Raw genomic sequence first — 18,109 nt, forward strand, 5'->3', positions numbered from 1 at the left:
AGCAGGTGTCCAAGTAGGGAGCTAGGACCTTCGTCCCCACCTCCGAGCACCAGTGAGGAGCACCTTGTCCCCCAGCCTGAGTGCCACTGGAGGCTGGGGGGAGCCTAGACTTCCATCCCCACCTGTCACCAATGGTGTTGCACCTCTCCTTCCCCGGATGGAGCGGTGACAGGAAAAAAAATCAGATGAACCAGAAGCCTTAAGTAAGAGCCAGGCAGCAGGTGATGGCTCAGGTACTTGGGTTCCTGTCACCCACATGGGAGACCCGGATTTAGTTCTGGGCTCCCAGCTCCAGCCTGGCTTGGCCCTGGCTGTTGCAGGCATTTGGGGAGTGAACCAGCTGACAGAAGATTCTCTCTGTCTCTTGCACACCCCCCCCCCCCATATCTTTGCCTTTCATCAATCAATCAATCAATTTAAAAGATAAGTGAACTTACAAAAATTTTTGTAACCAAGAAACTTCCTATGAAAGACTGGAGGGGCTGACACTGTGGCATAATGGGTAAAGCCACCACCTGTAGTGCTGGCATCCCACAGGGGCGCGGTTTGAGTCCTGGCTGCTCCAGTTGTGATCCAGCTCTCTGCTATGGTCTAGAAAAGCAATACAAGATCCCCTGCACCTGCATGGGAGACCTGGAAGAAGCTCCTGGCTCCTGGTTTCGGAATGGCGCAGCTCTGGTCTTTATGGCCATCTGGGGAATGAACCAGCAGATGGAAGACCTCACTCTCGCTCTGCCTCTCTGTAACTCTGCCTTTCAAATAAATAAACAAATCTATAGAAAGAAAGAAAGAGAGAGAGAGAGAGAGAGAGAGAGAGAGAGAAAGAAAGAAAGAAAAAAAGAGAGGGAGGGAGGGAGGAAGGAAGGAAGGAAGGAAGGAAGGAAGGAAGGAAGGAAGAGTGGTTAGAGGAAGTTTTCCAAGCAGAAAGGAAACAATAAAACAAAAGAATCTTGGAACATTAGAAGGAAAAATAAATTGGTAAACATAAATACAGGTAACTACAACAGGTTTTCCTTTTCCCTTTGAGTTTCATAAATTATATTTGACAGTTAAAGCAAAAGTTATAACACTGTCTAATGTGGTTCTAAATGCATGTAGAGGAAATATTTAAGACAATTAATGGAGAGAGTGAAGGGATGCAAAGGGAATTAGGTTCTTTACTCAAAGCAGTAAAATGGTGACTCTGTGATAAGTTATGCACATACAATGTAATGCTCGGAGTGATGGCTAAGTCAGCTATACAGAGAGATACACTTTAAAATGCTACAGGTAAATCAAAATGAAATTCTAGAGAATGTTCAAGTACCCACAAGAGGACAAGGAAAATTACACAGAAATGAGAAACAGGAAAGAAGCAGAAACAAAAAGTAAGTTGGCAGACTTAAGTCCAAACATATCAATACTTATGTCCAATGTAACGGTCTAAAAAAGACAAAATTGCCAGAGTGGATTAAAAAACATGATCCATCAACAACAACAAAACAACCCAGTTAAGAAATGGGCAAAGGACATAAGCAGACATTTTTCAAAAGAGGAAATCCAAATGGCCAGCAGACACATGAAAAAATGCTCAGGATCACTAGCTGCCAAGGGAAATGCAAATCAAAACCACAGTGAGTTTCACCTCACCCGGTTAGAATGGCTCACATATAGAAATCAACAAGCAACAAAAGCTGTTGATGGGAATGTAAACTGGTAAAGCCACTGTGAAAGACAGTATGGAGATAGCTCAGAAATCTGAATATAGACCTGCCATAGGACCCAGCCATCCCACTCCTGGGAATTCACCCAAGGGAAATGAAATCAGCATATGAAAGAGCTATCTGACCCCCATGTTTATTGCAGCTCCATTCACAATAGCTAAGACATGGAATCAGCCCAAATGCCCATCAACTGAAGACTGGATAAAGAAATTATGGGGTAGGCACACCATGGAATACTATACAGCATTAAAAAAAGAAACCCAGTCATTTGCAACAAAAATTGATGCATTTGGAAAACTTCATACTTAGTGAAATAAGCCAGTCCCAAAGGGGAAAATACCATATGTTCTCCCTGACCTGTGATAACTAATAGAGCACCCAAAAGGCAATCTGTAGAAGTGAAATTGACACTTCAAGAAGCAAAGACTTTGAACAGCTCTCCTCTTGACTGTTGAGAAACAGTTTTTTTTTTATATACTACTTGTTGAACACTTTACTTAACATAAAGTTAATCATATGTGTATAAAGTTAACTGAAAATAGACCTTGGGACCGGCGCTGTGGCATATTGGGCTAAGCCTCTGCCTGCAGCACCAGCATCCCATATGGGCACAGGTTTGAGCCCAGGCTGCTCCACTTCCCATCCAGCTCTCTGCTATTGCCTGGGAAAGCGGTAGAGGATGGGCCACCCATGTGGGAGATCCGGAAGAAGCTCCTGGTTTCGGATTGGCTCAACTCCAGCCATTGCAGCCATCTGGGGAGTGAACCAGTGGATGGAAGATTCTCTCTCTCTCTCTCTCTGCCTCTCTGTAACTCTGCCTTTCAAATAAATAAATGAATCTTTGAAAAAATAGATCTTAGTAAAAAATAAGAATGAGAATAGGAGAAGGAAGAGGAAGAGGGTGAGAGTGTGGGTGGGAGTGTGGGCACAGTGGGAAGAATCACCATGTTCCTAAAGTTGTAATTATGAAGTGTATGAATTTTTTTAACTGTAAAGCTGTATGGTTCTGCATATATTCCTATGGACTTACTTCTGAAAAAATGATACAACTATATGCTGTGTATAAGAAATTCAGTTCCCATACAACAAATTAGGCAAGTTGGAAGTCAAATGATAGGGGCTGGTGCTGTGGCATAGTGGGCTAAGCCTCTGCCTGCAGTGCCAGCATCCCACATGGGCACTGGTTTGAGTCCCGGCTGCATCACTTCAGCTCCAGCTCTCTGCTTTGGCCTGGGAAAGCAGTGGAAGATGGCCCAATGCTCGGGCCTTTGCACCCTTGTGGGAAACCCAGAAGAAGCTCCTGACTCCTGGCTTTGGATCTGCCCAGCTCTGGCCATTTGTTCATTTGGGGAGTGAACCAGCAGGTAGAAGACCTTTCTCTCTGTCCCTCTCTCTCTCTGTCTATAACTCTGCCTCCTAAATAAATAAATAAAATATTAAAAAAAAGATGGAAAACATATGTCATGCAACACCAATTACAGAAAACCAGAACAGAGAGATACACACATGATGCAACAGTCCTGCAGGAAGACATATTAACCCAAAATGTGTGTGCATCAAGCAACAAAGCTCCAAAATATGGAAAGCAAAACTGGTAGAACTGAAAGGAGAAATAGACAAATCTATAAGCAGAGGCTTCAGTATTGGCCCTCTACAATTGATAGAACAACCAGAGAAAATCATCAAAGACATGGAAGACCTCAACGACACCATCACCCCACGCTGTACGACTGAGATTTACAGAACCTCCCATCCCAAAGCAGCAGAATGTCCACTCTCTTCAATCACTTCTGGGACATTCACCAAGAGACGTCATTACCGGCAAGCACTGCTCCCCCTAGTCACCTTGCACCTGCCAAGTGTGTAATTTACAAACGAGGTTCAGCTTCTTGGAGCACCTGGACAACAATTTTTTTTTTGACAGGCAGAGTGGACAGTGAGAGAGAGAGACAGAGAGAAAGGTCTTCCTTTTGCCGTTGGTTCACCCTCCAGTGGCCGCCGCGGCCGGCGTGCTGTGGCCGGCGCACCACGCTGATCTGAAGCCAGGAGCCAGGTGCTTCTCCTGGTCTCCCATGGGGTGCAGGGCCCAAGCACTTGGGCCATCCTCCACTGCCTTCCCGGGCCACAGCAGAGAGCTGGCCTGGAAGAGGGGCAACCAGGACAGAATCCGGCGCCCCAACCGGGACTAGAACCTGGTGTGCCGGCGCAGCAAGGCGGAGGATTAGCCTAGTGAGCTGCGACAACATTTTTTTACTATTTAGGTTTCAGCATCAAACAAAGCACGGTGGCAAACTATGAAACTATGAGTCCTTGAGGTGGGGTCTTGTTCCTTCCTCCGGGTCCTGGCTGGCACGCGGTTCTAACAGGCTCCTTAACTATCTGCCCACTCCGGAAACCGGAGCCAATGTTTACCACCTGTCCCGCGCCAGGGACGTCAGGACTCTCGTCCACGGCAGCCCTGTGAGGCTGTGATCACCTCCATCAGCGGCAGACAACACCAGAGCCGCCGGCGGCACCGTGGGGCCACAGGGCACACGGAGGGGCGTGCGTGGCTTTGAAAACGTCGGGAAGCAGGCAGAGGTGGACGTCACTTCTTCCACATGGTTCTTCTGCCCGTCGTGCCCTCTCCCACTAGCCTACCCTCCCGCCGGCCCTGGCTCACAGGCACGTCCTCCAGGGAGCCTGTGGCAGGCGGGCAGATGCACCTGCCCCGCTGCGCTGCGCCTGGGACTGAGCCGGCTCCACAAAACGGGGCTGTGCCCGCCGCTCCTCCCAGGCCAGGGGCAAGCCTCTCGGGACTTTTCCTCCTTGGGCCCTACTGCCTCCCTACTTGCCTTCCTCTCTCCTTCTCTCCCCTCTCCCCCCAACTGCTTCCTTCCCTCCCCTCCCGCCTCCCGCCCCTCTCTGCCTCGCTTCGCCCTAGACCCGGCTCCCAGCTCCCAGCCCCCGGCCCCCGGCCCCCGGCCCCCGGCCCCGGCGGCTGCAGTTCTGACGGCGACCTACAGAGGGGGCTACGGCGCCGCCGCCCGGGCGCGTCCCTCCGGCGCGCGCTTCCTGTGAGGTCAGGTGGGAGGAAGCGGCCTCGCAGCCGCCACCAGTGGACGCCGCGGGGCCGGAGCCGCGCCCGCAGGTGGGTGTCCGCGCGCGCGTATGAGCCGCAGGGGTTAGGAGTCCGGGTCTCCGGCCTGGGCTGGGACTCGGAGGCGGCTGCGTGTGGCGGGGACTGGGGCCCGGCGGCCTGGGCGGGGCATCGGTGGTGTCAGGTGCACCGAGGCCCGAGCCCACCGTTGGGGGGAGGATGACTGTGCACAAAGACCCGCCGAGGACCACTGGCTGCCCGGCCCGCTACAGGGCCAAGCAGCCTCCCGAAGGGGTACCCGCCTGGTCCGGACTCAGGGCCGCAGGCGGAAGAACTGGAGCTCTTCACCCCTTTTGGCTTGGATGTCAGGAGTGCTTTTGAGAATAGAAACCGGGGGTGGCCTTTACTGCAACGCGGGGAGTGGCGGGGAAGGGGCCCCAGCTCCTGGGCACCCTTAGGGTTCGGGGAGACTTCCTGGTCCCATATTTTGGGAAGGCTGGGGGATCTGCCCTGGTGTTCCCCGCGAGTTGGACAGGTGTTGCCTGAGAGGTGAGGGGCGTGCCCTCTGCGCCAAGGCCTGCCCTTCTCAAGGGACTGTGTGGGTCTAGAGTCACCCAAAGGGACAGGATCTGGGGGGGAGGGCGGTGGCCTGGAGGGGCAGGCCCAGCCCTTAGCGAGTCCACCCAGGGAGCACTCTTTGAGAGCATGGGGGAGGTCCCATGCTCTGGGCTTCAGTTCTGTTTCCCCATCAGGAGCTGGTGAGGCCCCAGGCAGCTGAGCTGTGTGTCCCCCCCAACCCTGGGGGGGGTCCTCTTCTGCCCGTGCTGCTGCTGCTGGGCCTCGCTCATCAACCCCCTGGCCAAGGACCCCTCTGGCAGTTTTCCTGGCTGTCTCTGTGAGGGAGCACCCATCTGCTTCTCCCTTTGTACTGATCAGGCAGAGCCCCTGGGAGCGGCGACCGGCCTGAGCTCGGCCCGGGGAGCCAGTGTACCTCGGCTGCTGGTGAGCTATTTCCTCCAGGCTTTTCCGGGACAGGAGGCTCGGGTTGTGGTCCTGGTCCCGGCGGGTTAGAAGGGAGGGGACCTGCAGGCCACTTGGCTTCTACCGGCCGCCTTCCCCAAGCCCTGGCTGTGCTTTGCAGGTGCAGCCCAGCAGAGACCAGCAGCTCCTGGAAGGATGGTGCGGATCCTGGCCAATGGGGAAATTGTGCAGGACGATGACCCCCGAGTGAGGACCAGTGCTCCGGCGGCAGCAGCAGTGAGAGGTGGCAGTCCCCGGCAGGTAGACACCACCGCCCTCCGTGGCAGGGGAGCAGCTGGCCTCCTCCGCGCCTGTTACTTTCTAGCTCCCAGAAGTCTCTTTCCCTAGCCTGGTGCCGCTTTGCAGAGAGCTGAACTGGGATGTACAGAGGGTCAGATCTTGGGGAAAACACAGTGCACTTACTGCCAAGCCTCCTGCCTCCCCAGGCAGCATCCCCAGACTTCATACCCAAGAACCCCTTCTCCTTTAACCTGGTTAGCAAACCCAGCATCTTTCTAAGACTATGGGATGGGAAAGAGTGAGTGGAGATGAGCCCGTGGCCACAGAATCATTGTTTTAAAGGGGGGATGAGTAGTACGAACACCTGCCCACCGCCGTGCCCTGCCTGTCCCGGCCACCTGCCCCCGGGCGTGGTGTGAAACATGGGCTGGCATTTTCTGTGCGCTGGGGACGTGTGACTCGGTTGTTGAGATTCCAATGAGTAGCACCTGGGGATTGATGGGAAAGGGGTGTGGCTGGGGGGTGCGGGGACGCTGTACGGGGGCTCCCGCTTGGCTCCTGCCTCGTCTCTGGAAGCTTTCTCTGGACGCATTCATCTCTCTGTCTTCACCTTTCAGAGCTTTCTCAACAGGGGCCACGGTGCGCCCCCAGGGGGTCCTGGTCCCCGCCAGCAGCAGCAGGCAGGTGCCAGGCTGGGAGCTGCCCAGTCCCCGTTCAATGACCTCAACCGGCAGCTGGTGCACATGGGCTTCCCACAGTGGCACCTCGGCAACCACACCGTGGAGCCGGTGACCTCCATCCTGCTCCTCTTCCTGCTCATGATGCTCGGCGTGCGTGGCCTCCTGCTGGTGGGCCTGGTCTACCTGGTGTCCCACCTGAGTCAGCGGTGACCTCCGGGGCTGATGGGGCAGGGCCTGGGTGTGGGAGCCGGCATGTGGTGGGGGATCTGTGGTGCCTTGACTGAGTGATCAGAGAAGGGACTGTGGGTTGGGTTTCCCTGTTGGGTTCAGCATGAGGCAGAGGGAGTCTGGGCCAGCCTTCCCATTCCCACAGTGTGGAGCGGGTGCCCTGGTCCACTCGAGATATTTCTGGATAGCATAGGGCCTACTTATGAGCACAGAATCAGAGCAAGAAAGCAATTCTCTTTCTAGTTCTTGTGTAATCCTTTTGTGTAAGAAGAGAGACTCGGCAGGTACCATCATGTTCTGAGGCCCCTGGAGCTCCCGCTGATCTCCCTCTTCCCAGGGGGCAGGACGTGGGGCGGGGTCCGAGCACAAGGTTCCAGATTTTTGTAGCGCCATCTTTGTTTCAATGACGTATTTCTATTGGCTGCCTTTTATTTCTGACAAGGGGGACTGGCATTGTATTTATTGTGGTATTTCCAATAAATAGATTGAAGTACAAATGAGTCCATGTGACGAGACTGGCCACTCGCCGTACAGCTGCCCGTGGACCTGGACGGCATGCTGAAGGTGTCTGGGGGTGACTGGGTTTGGGGAACAGGGTAGCAGTGGGCATCTGGCCTTGAAGAGGGCTTCTAACATTTTCTGGGTGGGAGCTGGGAGGGGAGGTCCAGGGAGAGTCTGGGCGTGGACGTTGTGCCTGATGACTGTGTGACTTCCAGGCTCACCCTGAGGTGCTGGACTCAAAGGAGAGCTTGGTGAAGAGGGGCCCGCTGGCCGGGGTGCTGGGGAGGCCTTCAGGTCGGGAGAGCCAGGGTGCAGGTCGGAGACTCTCGCCGGCTCTGGCTGCAGCATACAGAAGCAGTGCCTTTGGGTGAGCCACCTTGCTTTTCGTGAGAAGACGCCTTGAGTTCCGCTCCTGGGCCTGCATGGAGGCACTGTAGGCGGGGAGGGGGCCCTGGGTCCCGGGTGCTCGCTCTGGGCTGCGGGTTACAGGTTCAGAGACTGGAACCTGAGGACGTGGCCTGAGCTGGCACCAAGTTCCTCACCCACTTCCAGGCCCCGTGGAGGCTGGCCGTTCGGGGAGGAAGGCACGTGTTGCAGTTGCAGGGCGGGAGAGGGAGCTGGACACTGACCCCGTGCCCTGCTGCACCGCCGCTGAGCAGGTCCTCTCCCCCCAGGCCCCTTGCCCATGGCTGCTGGCGGCGAGTGGTGGCCTTTCTCCCAGACATTCCTGGGGGAGGTTTGAGGCACTGGAACAGGGCGTCCTTCTCCAAGAATGTTTTCTGGGTGTAGTTCCTGGCAGCAGCTGGGACACGTGCTTCCTTTATGGTGGGCATGGAAGAGAGGGTGCTGGGCCCTTGAGGGGGCGGAAGGTCTGGGCAAGAAGAGGCTGGTGCCCAGCCCTGGCCTCCGTCCTGGCTGTCCCTCGTGCTGTCTCCTGCCCTGGCCCATCGGCTTGCCCACTCCCCAGTGTCCCCCCTCCCCCGGCTCCTGCAGCCCAGCCCCCTCAAACCCCCTTCTCCCTGTGGCGTATGTGTCCGGGCCGGGTTTTCTCTTTTTTTCTCCTCGGTGCTGCAGGACTGTGAGATGGATCAGTTTCTGTAGAGAGAGAGTTCGGGGCTATAAATCTGAATCCACACATTCTGGCTCACAGCTGTGTCTTCCCTGGGGTGAAGAGCGTGAGGGTATTGAAGGCAAGGCTGAGCCGCAGAGCAGGGTGCCCAGTAGGGGCCGCGTCTGCAGAGACTGGTTCAGCCCACCAGCAGGGAGGGGCTGGGGGCTGGAATCCAGCGGAGAGAGACAAGAGGAGGTGACACTTCTTGTTCCATTGGTTGGCTGAGCTCCAGACCCAGTAGAATGGCTCTGGTTGAGCCAGGCTGGGAGCCCAGGGCGGGCTCTGGGCGGTTTGCTAACCTCTGCTGGCCTCACTTCTCCAGTGCAGCACCTGCGGGACCATGGGCAGAGGCAGCCCCTGTGGCTGTGAGCGCCTCCTACCCGGGAGCTCTGGCCTGCACCCACTGGGCAGTGGCGGTGCCACAGCGGCCGCGGTGGCGTCCTATCTGGACGCCCCCTCGAGGAGTGGCTCTTCCGTCCGTGTCCCCACCCCACTCACCTGTGACAGGACCCCTGGACAGGGCTGCCATGCTCGTCTCACCCCTGCCAAGAGCGTAGCTTTCAGTGCAGTGTCTGCTTCCCCAGGCCAGTCCCAGGGCCTGTGTCTCCGCATCAGGTGGGGTTTGTGGGGCCACAGGCTGGGACCCGCCAGGCCCGTGGGCAGGGCGAGGCGGGGAGCACTCCCTTCCTGGTGGTTCTGCTTCCTTGCTTGGGGCACCTGGTGAGCGGGCTGCTGGGCTCTGACTTGTGTCTGTCCTGCCCAGCCTCTGGGGCCCAGCTGCCTCTGGGGCCCTTCCTTCCACAAGCTCTGCCTTGGACCTAGGACCACATTTCCACTGCCCTGGAGGGCGACCCCAGGCCTAGGACCTGGCCAAACAGTGATTCCCATCTTGCCTGTCCCCCAAGGAGCCCTCTCCTGGCTCTGTGCCCCTGGTGCGGGGGCTGTTTTCCTAACTGGGGGCTCTGAGTCAGAAGGGGAGGCCTGGGGGTGGTGGTCAGAGCCTCTGCCCACTCAGATGTCTGCCACGAGGACAGGGAGGAAGGCCGTGTCCGTGCCCGTGGCTGACCGGCACCTGTCTTCAGGCCACACTCTGCCCTTGGCAGGCCCATGACCTTGGATGGTGCACTTGGCTTCTTGAGCCATGGTTTCCTCCCTGCTGAGAAGGGGCTGCAACCTGGGGCTCGAGATGAAGTCGGAGGGCAGCTTTACAGCAAATGCAGGGGAGCACAGGGCTGGGGGCCGGGAGAGCTGCTGTTCACCCGCCTGCAGCCCGCTGTAGATTCTGCTGTGCGGCAGGGGTAGGGGCGGGGCTGCCCGAGGCCCAGTGCCTGGGCTCCCATCCCCAGCGCCATGTCCTGTGAACGAATGACCTTGGATACGGTCCGTCCTCTGCCTGCACACCCAGGGCCTCACCTGCACCTCTCAGAGTGGGAGCACCACGTACCTGGATGCATGGGAAGCAGCAAGCAGCCTCCGCAGCTGGTTAGCATTGGGTAGTGGTGTGTATTACCGTGTTGCATCGTAGCTAGCCACTGCACTGCCCAGGGCTGTAAGCTCACCCCTTCTTTGTCCAAATGTTCGCCAGCTGGGACTTTGGGGGTGTTGAAGCCTTGCTAGCGGCTCGCCGAGTCACCAGCGTGGTGGATTCAGAGGACTGAAGAGAACCGCAGGGGACTTACCCCGTGATTCAGTGCCGAGTTTGTCCACTGTGTTCAGTCAACTTGGGCACCACCCCTCGCTGGGTAACAGCACCCCACACAGGGGACATGGTGTGACCCTGGGCAAACTGGGTAAGTGTCGTGTGGCTCAAAGGTCAGGCAACACGCAGAAGGTCACAGAAGCCTCTCCCACCCATCCCACCCGCCCGTCCTCCCTCCACTGGGAGTCCCTGTGTTTAGTGTCTTAGATCTTGGAATTCAGCTGTGCAAATAGGAGTAAACACTGATAGAATAATTTATCTTTACTTTTTTTAAGATTTATTTATTTAAAAATTTTTTTAAATTTGACAGATAGAGTTAGTGAGAGAGAGAGACAGAGAGAAAGGTCTTCCTTCCGTTGGTTCACCCCCCAAATGGCCACTATGGCTGGAACTATGCCAATCCGAGCCAGGCGCTTCCTCCTGGTCTCCTATGCGGGTGCAAGGGCCCAAGCACCTGGCCCATCCTTCACTGCACTCCTGGGCCACAGCAGAGAGCTGGACTGGAAGAGGGGCAACAAGGACTAGAACCTGGCACCCATATGGGATGCCGGCACTGCAGGCGGAGGATTAACCAAGTGAGCCATGGCACTGGCCCCAGGGTTTATTTATTTATTTGAAAGAGTTACACAGAGAGAGGAGAGGCAGAAAGAGAGAGAGACGGAGAGTCTTCCACCTGATGGTTCACTCCCCAGTTGGTTGCAACAGCTGGAGCTGCGCTGATCCGAAGCCAGGAGCCAGGAGCTTCCTCCAGGTCTCCCATGTGGGTGCAGGGGCCCAAGGACTTGGGCCATCTTCCACTGCTTTCCCAGGCCATAGCGGAGAGCTCTATCAGAAGTGGAGCAGCTGAGCCTCGAACCAGCGCCCACATGGGATGCTGGCACTGCAGGCGGCGGCTTTACCTGCTACGCCACAGTGTGGGCCCCTCTCCTTTTTATACAAATGAGTAAAGTCAGAGGCATTTCCTGGCCCTGATTCTCTTTACAGCAGCACCCAGGGTGAGTCTCGAGGGCCCCTCCACCACGGCTGTCAGGCAGATTGTGACCCTGCCGCCTCCCTCCCCTCTGGGAATATGGGGGCAGCTCATGCTCCTTTGAGGCTCAGCAATGCAAAGGTCCTTGGCCACTGGCAGGGCCCTCCCCATAGCAGGTGCCTAATGGGCTTTGCTGCTACCTGGCCTGACCCTCGTCACTGGGCCGCCTTCCTCTGCCACCTTTTTATGAACATCTGGGCTAAGGGAGCTAAGGGAAGCCATGAGGAGTGAGCACCAAACCTTCTTTAACTCAGAACTGGCTGATGACCTCCCAGTCACCTCTGCACGATCTTGGGCGAGTTCCCCAGCCCTCCCAGCCCTCCTTCTGCCTCTCCCACCCATCTCCACCTTCTCCCACCCTGGCCAAGTTGGTGCGTGGACCAGAAGAGTTGTGAATATTGTCCCAGGGTGCCACCTAGCGGACGGTCTGTGCAAGACCAGGCCGTCACTCCTGCCCCAGACAAGTGCTAGCCTCAGCCTTCTGGGTTATTGCGGGCTCTGGCAGAGGGCACGGGCAGTCCCGCTGTAATTCCTCATTACTGTGATGTCATCCGGGCTGAGCCCTGGGCCAGGAGCGTCTGTCAGCTTCCTCTCATTCTGTCCTCCCCCAGAGGAACTCGGACATATGGCTCAGACTTAGCAAAGCCACAGACAAGTGGCATAGCTGGCCGATGGAGGGCCTGGGTCTGCCCTTTCATCCTCTGGTGAACTGTGGATCCGGGAGTCCTGGGTTGGGTAAAAGTGGGCAGGGGAACTGCCCACGGGATCACAGGCCCAGGCTTGGGCCAGGGTTTCCTGCATTTGAGTGGTCAGTTCAGGAGACAGCTCCCGAAGCTTCAGGCTTGTTATTTTCTAGGGCAGGCTTTCTGCTAGCACAGGAGGTGACTCCAGTGTGTGGGAGGGCTCCCCTCCTCTTCCCTCCCTCCCCCCTCCCCTCCCCCTTCCCTTCCCCTCCCTCCTTCCTTCCTAAAAGATTTGTTTATTTGCTTGAAAGGCAGAGATTCATACATAAACACACACACACACACACACAGGAGAGAGCGCCCATCTGCTGGTTCATTCCCCGAATGCCCGCAGTGGTCAAAGACCCAGGAACTCTTTCTGGGTCTCCTACGTGGGTGACAGGGACCTCGTCTGCTGCCCCCCAGGTGCACTAGCAGGAAGCACAGAGTGGCTGGGGCTCAGGCTGGCACCCTGACACCGGGACACGGGCTGCGGGAACCCCAGGCAGCTGTTTAGCCCACTCCATCACAATAGCCGCCTGCCCTGGCTGCGTGCTTCCTAAGGCTGCTCTCCATGTCCAGCACAGCCTTGTCCAGGACGTCGGCACATCCCGGTCTCCCATTTCCCCTAGAACCACGTGCCCGGGGCTTGCTTTTGAGAAGTGTGACATTTGTGACAGGGCTGTCAATCACAAGGGACAAGGAACAGCCGAGTCAGAGACTGTGCTGACTGTGTGCCTTTGGGTGAGTTACCCAGCGTGCCCCAGGGTCTTCACGTGTAGTGGGGGCTAGGGAGTCAGGCAGGGTGGGTGCGAGACCATGTCCCTGGGTGCTGGGTGCTGTCGGCTTGCCTCCCGTGGCGCTTGTCCATGAAATTGGCCACCGTAAGTGGAGAATACCTGCAATGCAATCTGCTTTTGAAATTCCAGGAGAATCTTGTGAATGGCTACTCACCAGGTAGCACAATTAGGATGTTTATTTCTGAGGCCTTGACCGGTGCTGGACCCCTCAGAGGCCCGGGGAGGGAGTCTGCTGGGCAACTCAGAGCCCCATCAACTCTGGGGAGCCGCCTCTTCTGTCTCAGTGACTCGGTTCTGCTGCTGTCAGGAGCGGGCAAGACGCCACAGGTGCCTGGGCCCGAGCGCTCCATTTCCCGTGACAGATTCTCAGCCTGGCCACCTGGGCGACTTTAAAATGCACCGCAGGGGGTTCCAGCCACAGAGCCACAAGCAGTTGCCCCTGCCTGGGGAGCAGGGTCTGTGGTTCCGCCCTCACACCAGGCAGAGGACCCCGCGTGGTCCTTTTTGTACCCCCAGTGTCCTACAGAGGGCCTGACCCTCAGCAAGACTTAGAGATTGCACGAGGTGCGGGCCCAGCTAAAGGGTGAAGTGGGTCCCAGAGCAGAGCTCGCCGTGGCCAGGTTGGATCCCGTGGTCTCCCTCGCAGCTGCAGGAAGTGTCACCCGTGGTTACAAGTGCAGGCAGCACTGCGGGGTGTGGTCACGGAGAGGAGAGGAAGAAAGAAGGAAAGGAGGGAGGGATGAGAAAACCCAGAGACCAGTGTAGGTGTAGCCCTGAGCCGGGGGTTCCAGGAGACCCCGGGACAGCTGCCTGCACCCGTCTCCTCAGGGAGGCAGCAACCCGCCCACCCAGGAAGACCACCCAGGATTGCCCTGTTCCCCCTTAGCTGCCCTGGCTGCAGGAGGGGAGGGGCTCCTCCTCAGGGCTGTTCTTCCTCTGCTACACTTCTCCGTGGAGCCGGGTCCCCCAGGTGACCTGGACACACACCTGGAAGTGCTGCGTGTGGCCTGTAGCTCAGCGTGTCTGGTTGCACAGCGCCGGCCTCCAGGTGCCTGTGCCGCTGCCTCCATCCCCAGGGGAGTTGGGCTCTAACCCTTTGTCCCTGAGCCCTTGAGATAAAGGGGCCTGTTCCACTTGGACTCTAACCACCAGTGCCCTTGTTGTGTGGGGCTGAGGGCTGCGGTGTTCCCAGGGGTGGCAGGTGACAGGGAGCCCTGGGTGCCAGGCAATAGGGAGAGCTATGGCCTGCGGCAAAATGAGCAGTGCACATCCTCCTAAGAGGCTCTGTGACACTTCCCAGCCCTGTGCAGGGTCAGGCTCTTGTCTCCCGAGACGACTTCTCCCCTGCCGGAGCTGCTCCTCCCTCAGGGGCTCCTCCCCCAGGAGCTGTGTGCGCCTGGGAAATTTAGCCCTGCCCCCAAGCCTCAACTTTCCCTCTCTAAATTGGGGTAATAATACCCTCTCTTGGGGTTGATGTGCACACAGAAGTGAAGGTATCTATTCCTTTCCTTCAGTATTGCACTTGCATTTGTTTTTGTGTGTGGTATTTTGTGTGCTATGCAAAATGTAGCAGCCTAAAGCAACTCACACTTGCTATCGTGGTTTCTGGGCCAGGCTGCCCAGTGGGGCCTGGCTTCCCAGCTGGGGGCTCACTGGGGAGGAGCCCCCTCCCACGCCCCCTGGGGTCCTTCTGGGCAGGGTCTCAGCTCTCTCTTGCAGCTGGAGGACTTGTTGTCTTCAAAGCTGGCCATGCACAGACTGAGCGAGGCCACTAGCAAGACGGAATTCTATGCCGGGTAACAGAATCAGGGGAGTGACGTTTTGTCACCTTTGCCACATTTGTGGTGAGAAGGGTCCCAGGGAAGGGGTCACAGAGAAGCAGGGACCCCAGAGGCCGTGGCCCCGGGGCCACCTGAGGCTCAACCACCACCACAGCCGACAGGTCTGTGCACACCGTTGTAAGGGTAGACGAAGATTCAGCGAGGCCAGGCAGACTCCCCCATTAGTGAGGAACCTGGCAGGATTTGAACCCAGGTCCTCTGCTGCCCAGGCCTCGGGGCTTCCCTTGACGTCATAGTCGAGGTCAGGGTCAGGTGGAAGCTGTCGGGGAGCCCTCTAACACCCCAGGTGCTTGGTGCAGATGCCAGTTCTCTCGCTGGGCCCTCTCCTCACTGCTGAGTTCCTCTGGGCCCCAGACATCTAAGGAGATGGCTCAGGCTTCCTGTCCCAGCTTGCCGGGCACCTTGACTTGTCCGACGACTCTGCTGCCCCTGCCACCTCTTCCTGCTCCGTCACGCGGATCCCATGGATGGCCTTGGCGTTTGCTGCTCTAGTCCTGCCGGCCAGCACAGCGTTCAGCATACAGCAGGTGCTCACTGGGAGGAATTGGGACTGGAGCCTTCTGGAGCGAGTGTGTGATGACGAGTGCTGCCGTGGGCCAGGCCCTGTGCTCAGGCCTCGACGGGCATCCCCTCATTCCGTCCTCAGCAGAACCCTGGGAGGCAGATGCTGCTGTTACCCCTACCCAGCAAGCGGGGAAACAGCACGAGGTCGTGGGACTGCTAGGCAGGCAGGTGGCGGTTTGTGCATGGCCCTTGGGCCCAGAGCCCCCTCCATAGTGACTTCCTGGGCTAGCACCATGCCCTCGATGCCATGCAGGTCTGCTGATGGCCAGCAGACAGCTCAGTAGTCACATGTCCACCCCAGCGGCTTAGGGACCCGGTCTCTCACCTTCCTGACGTGACGAGGGGCGGTGGCGACATTGGCTGGCAGAGGGCTCCTCCCCCAGCAGGGCGCTCGGAGCCCTTGTGGATCCTGGGTGCTCTGAGGCTACAGCAGCCGGGTCACGTCTGGCAGGGCTTCCGCCTCTCTGCTCAGGGCCCAGCGGGTAAGGGGAAGATGGTGGGGAACCCTGGTGCCTGCCTGTGCTGGGCTCGCTGCAGCAGCGCTTACTGAACCCCAGCTCCCGTGGGGATGCTGGCACTGGGAGGGGCTCTAAGGTCTCCTCCAGGGAGGGGCTAGATTCTGGCTGGGGTCAAGGCACTCAGAGACCCCGGGGGGTCATTCAGTCCCAGTAGGCACTGGAGCCCAGAGAGGCCACTGACTTGCCAGATCACACAGGGGACTGGTCCATGACCAGCAGTGGTCTCCAAGTGGGGTGCGTGTGGCGACCCTCTTGACTGAAGAGTTGTTCTGGCTCACAGGCTGCTGAGGGCGGTTTGGGGAGGAGGGCCCTGGTCTGACCCCTGGCAGGTAGGAGTAGGTCCCTGAGGCCCTGCCCTGGTCAGTGGAGTCCTTCCAATTCTGGTCACAGTTGTCTTGCTTCCAGTGACCACCAGCAGGTGGCGCTAGGCACCCAGCTGCCAAAGGGGAAAGATAAACCCACGTCTGGGAGGAGGGAGGGTCAGAGACCTGCTTGGGGCGCAGCTTCCAGTCACCCCTTCTCTGACACCCTTGTACTTGGGCAGCCGGGACAGGAGGAGGGAGGCACTGCAGCCCCCAAGTTGGGCTCCTGCAGTTCCAGACCCATCAGAGGGGTGCATAGTCCGTTTACCTGACTTGGCGTGAGTGAAAATGAGCAAAGGGAGGTGGGGAGCAGGGAGAGTAGGGGTCTCAGCTCCAGCCGCCTGAGCTCCAGCCTCTCCACCTGCTCAGGTCACAGGCACGTTCTCTCACCTGACACACAGGGCACTTGCTGAGAGGGTGGCTGGCTCCTGGCTCCTCCTTTCCTCGTCTCCCCATCTCTCCCTCCATCCTCTCCCCTCCCTCCTCTCTGCCTCCCCTCTTGTCACTTTCCTCGCTTTCACCCCCACCCCAGTGACCCCCCAGGGACCTTGCAGATCTGCCCCTACCCCCAACACCTCATCTGCCAAGGCAAACGGGGACCAATACCAGCGGGTTTCTAGGATGTGGTTTCCATGGCGATGGCGCATCTCCTGCCTCTGCGGTGCTCAGCCCTGGGCAGGTTGCCGTGGAGACTCTCACCTCATTGCGGAGTGATTTGTGGCACTGTTTGTCTTCTTTGCTTCATCTCCTTCCTCCTTTCCAGAAATTCTGCCTACCCGATGGGATTCCCCGACTCCTGGCCAACCTGGAGGCCCTCCCCACAGGGCTGCCAGGCCAGGGCCACAAGGCGCCCCTCAAAGATGGCTAAAACCACCTCCAAGAAGCAGGTTTCCCTGGGCTCTGCCCTCAGGGCCTGGCGAGGTGCTTGTCCCCAGGCACCGTTCTCCTTCAGAGGAGGTGAGGCGTGCCGGCTGTGAACCCAGGGAAAGAGGTCGGAAGAGGGAGATGCGGTAGGAAGGGGTGGCCAGAGGCTGGGGCTCAGAGGAGGGACAGGAAGCGCCGAGTCGCCCAAGACAGCCAGGCCGAGAACCCGCGCAGGAGCTCCTGGGCCCAACGCCCGCCCCCTCCTGGTCTGCCAAGAAGAGAGCGCGTTCTTGACACGAAATCATAAGCACCTTGTAGCCCTCCCCCATGTTGAAAGCCCTTACAATGATTAATCAGGTCAGGAGATTAATTAATGAGTCGTTTTCCCCCATGCCTTCTGCAGACCAGCCAGGGGGTGGGAACGCCCTCTGCAGAAGGCAGAAGTGGGGTGCGGCGGCTCAGAGAGGCAATAACAGCGCCCCCAAGGCTGAGGGCCTTGGCAGGAGGGGGGGGCAGAGCAGCTGGGGCCCCGGGGAGGGGAGCACCTGTGGTCGCCTCCCTCCTGGTCTGCCCAGCACCAGGGGCTGTGTGCCCATGGAGGCAGGCCCGGGCTCCTGGCTCTCCTCTGACAGTGGGTGACTGGCCGGAGCTCCCCGGGGCCAGGGCTTCTGGGGGACCTTCTGTGATGTGATGTGGGGTGAGGGCAGCGTCCCCCCACCCCAGCGCAGCCCCAAATCCCACAGCAACACCACCGCCAGTGACTACCGCCCCAGAGTTCTGCTCACCACGTGTGCCACACTGCAGACAACCCAGCTAGCCTGGCCCAGCCCGGGGACACTAGAGTCTGCTAGGAAACCTCCCTCATTTGCCAAGATCTGGGACCATAACCATCCCTCCCTCCCCTCCTCCCTCCTTTCCTCTCTTGCCCTTTTCTTTTTCTCTTGCATTCCTTTGAAGTCTGTTTTGCAGCCTAATTTCTTATTTCTAAGAACTACTTACATAATGCAATGAGGTTTTTTAAAAGATGTATTTATTTGAAAGAGTTAGAGAGAGAGAGAGAGAAAGAGGCAGAGGCAGAGAGAGATAGAGAGGTCTTCCATCTGCTGGTTTACTCCCCAGATGGCTGCAAATTGATCTGAAGCCAGGA

General features: G+C 57.8%; 1 protein-coding gene across 3 annotated transcripts; it reads left to right on the forward strand.

Moving 5' to 3' along the window:
* The first annotated feature begins 4,694 nt into the window (after window positions 1-4,694).
* FAM241B (family with sequence similarity 241 member B) lies at window positions 4,695-7,450 on the forward strand. 3 transcript variants are annotated; one of them, XM_051823848.2, is made up of 4 exons: window positions 4,706-4,833; window positions 5,719-5,784; window positions 5,924-6,063; window positions 6,660-7,450. In XM_051823848.2, the coding sequence occupies exons 3-4, from the start codon at window positions 5,959-5,961 to the stop codon at window positions 6,930-6,932; spliced, it is 378 nt and encodes a 125-aa protein (XP_051679808.1). In that variant the 5' UTR covers window positions 4,706-4,833; window positions 5,719-5,784; window positions 5,924-5,958; the 3' UTR covers window positions 6,933-7,450. The 3 variants fall into 3 exon arrangements, with proteins under 3 accessions (XP_051679809.1, XP_051679808.1, XP_008268240.1); XM_008270018.4 differs by lacking the exon at window positions 4,706-4,833 and adding an exon at window positions 4,864-5,331; XM_051823849.1 differs by lacking the exon at window positions 5,719-5,784 and having other exon boundaries at window positions 4,695-4,833.
* The last annotated feature ends 10,659 nt before the right edge of the window (window positions 7,451-18,109 follow it).

This window comes from Oryctolagus cuniculus, chromosome 15 (genome assembly GCF_964237555.1).
Source record: "Oryctolagus cuniculus chromosome 15, mOryCun1.1, whole genome shotgun sequence".
In the NCBI taxonomy this organism is placed as follows: domain Eukaryota; kingdom Metazoa; phylum Chordata; class Mammalia; order Lagomorpha; family Leporidae; genus Oryctolagus; species Oryctolagus cuniculus.

Excerpts from the sequence above, each read along its gene's own strand:
- FAM241B (XM_051823849.1), top strand. The coding sequence starts at position 5,959 with ATGGTGCGGATCCTGGCCAATGGGGAAATTGTGCAGGACGATGACCCC. Across the intron at positions 6,064-6,659 it reads GAGGTGGCAGTCCCCGGCAG|AGCTTTCTCAACAGGGGCCA; the intron begins GTAGACACCACC and ends TTCACCTTTCAG.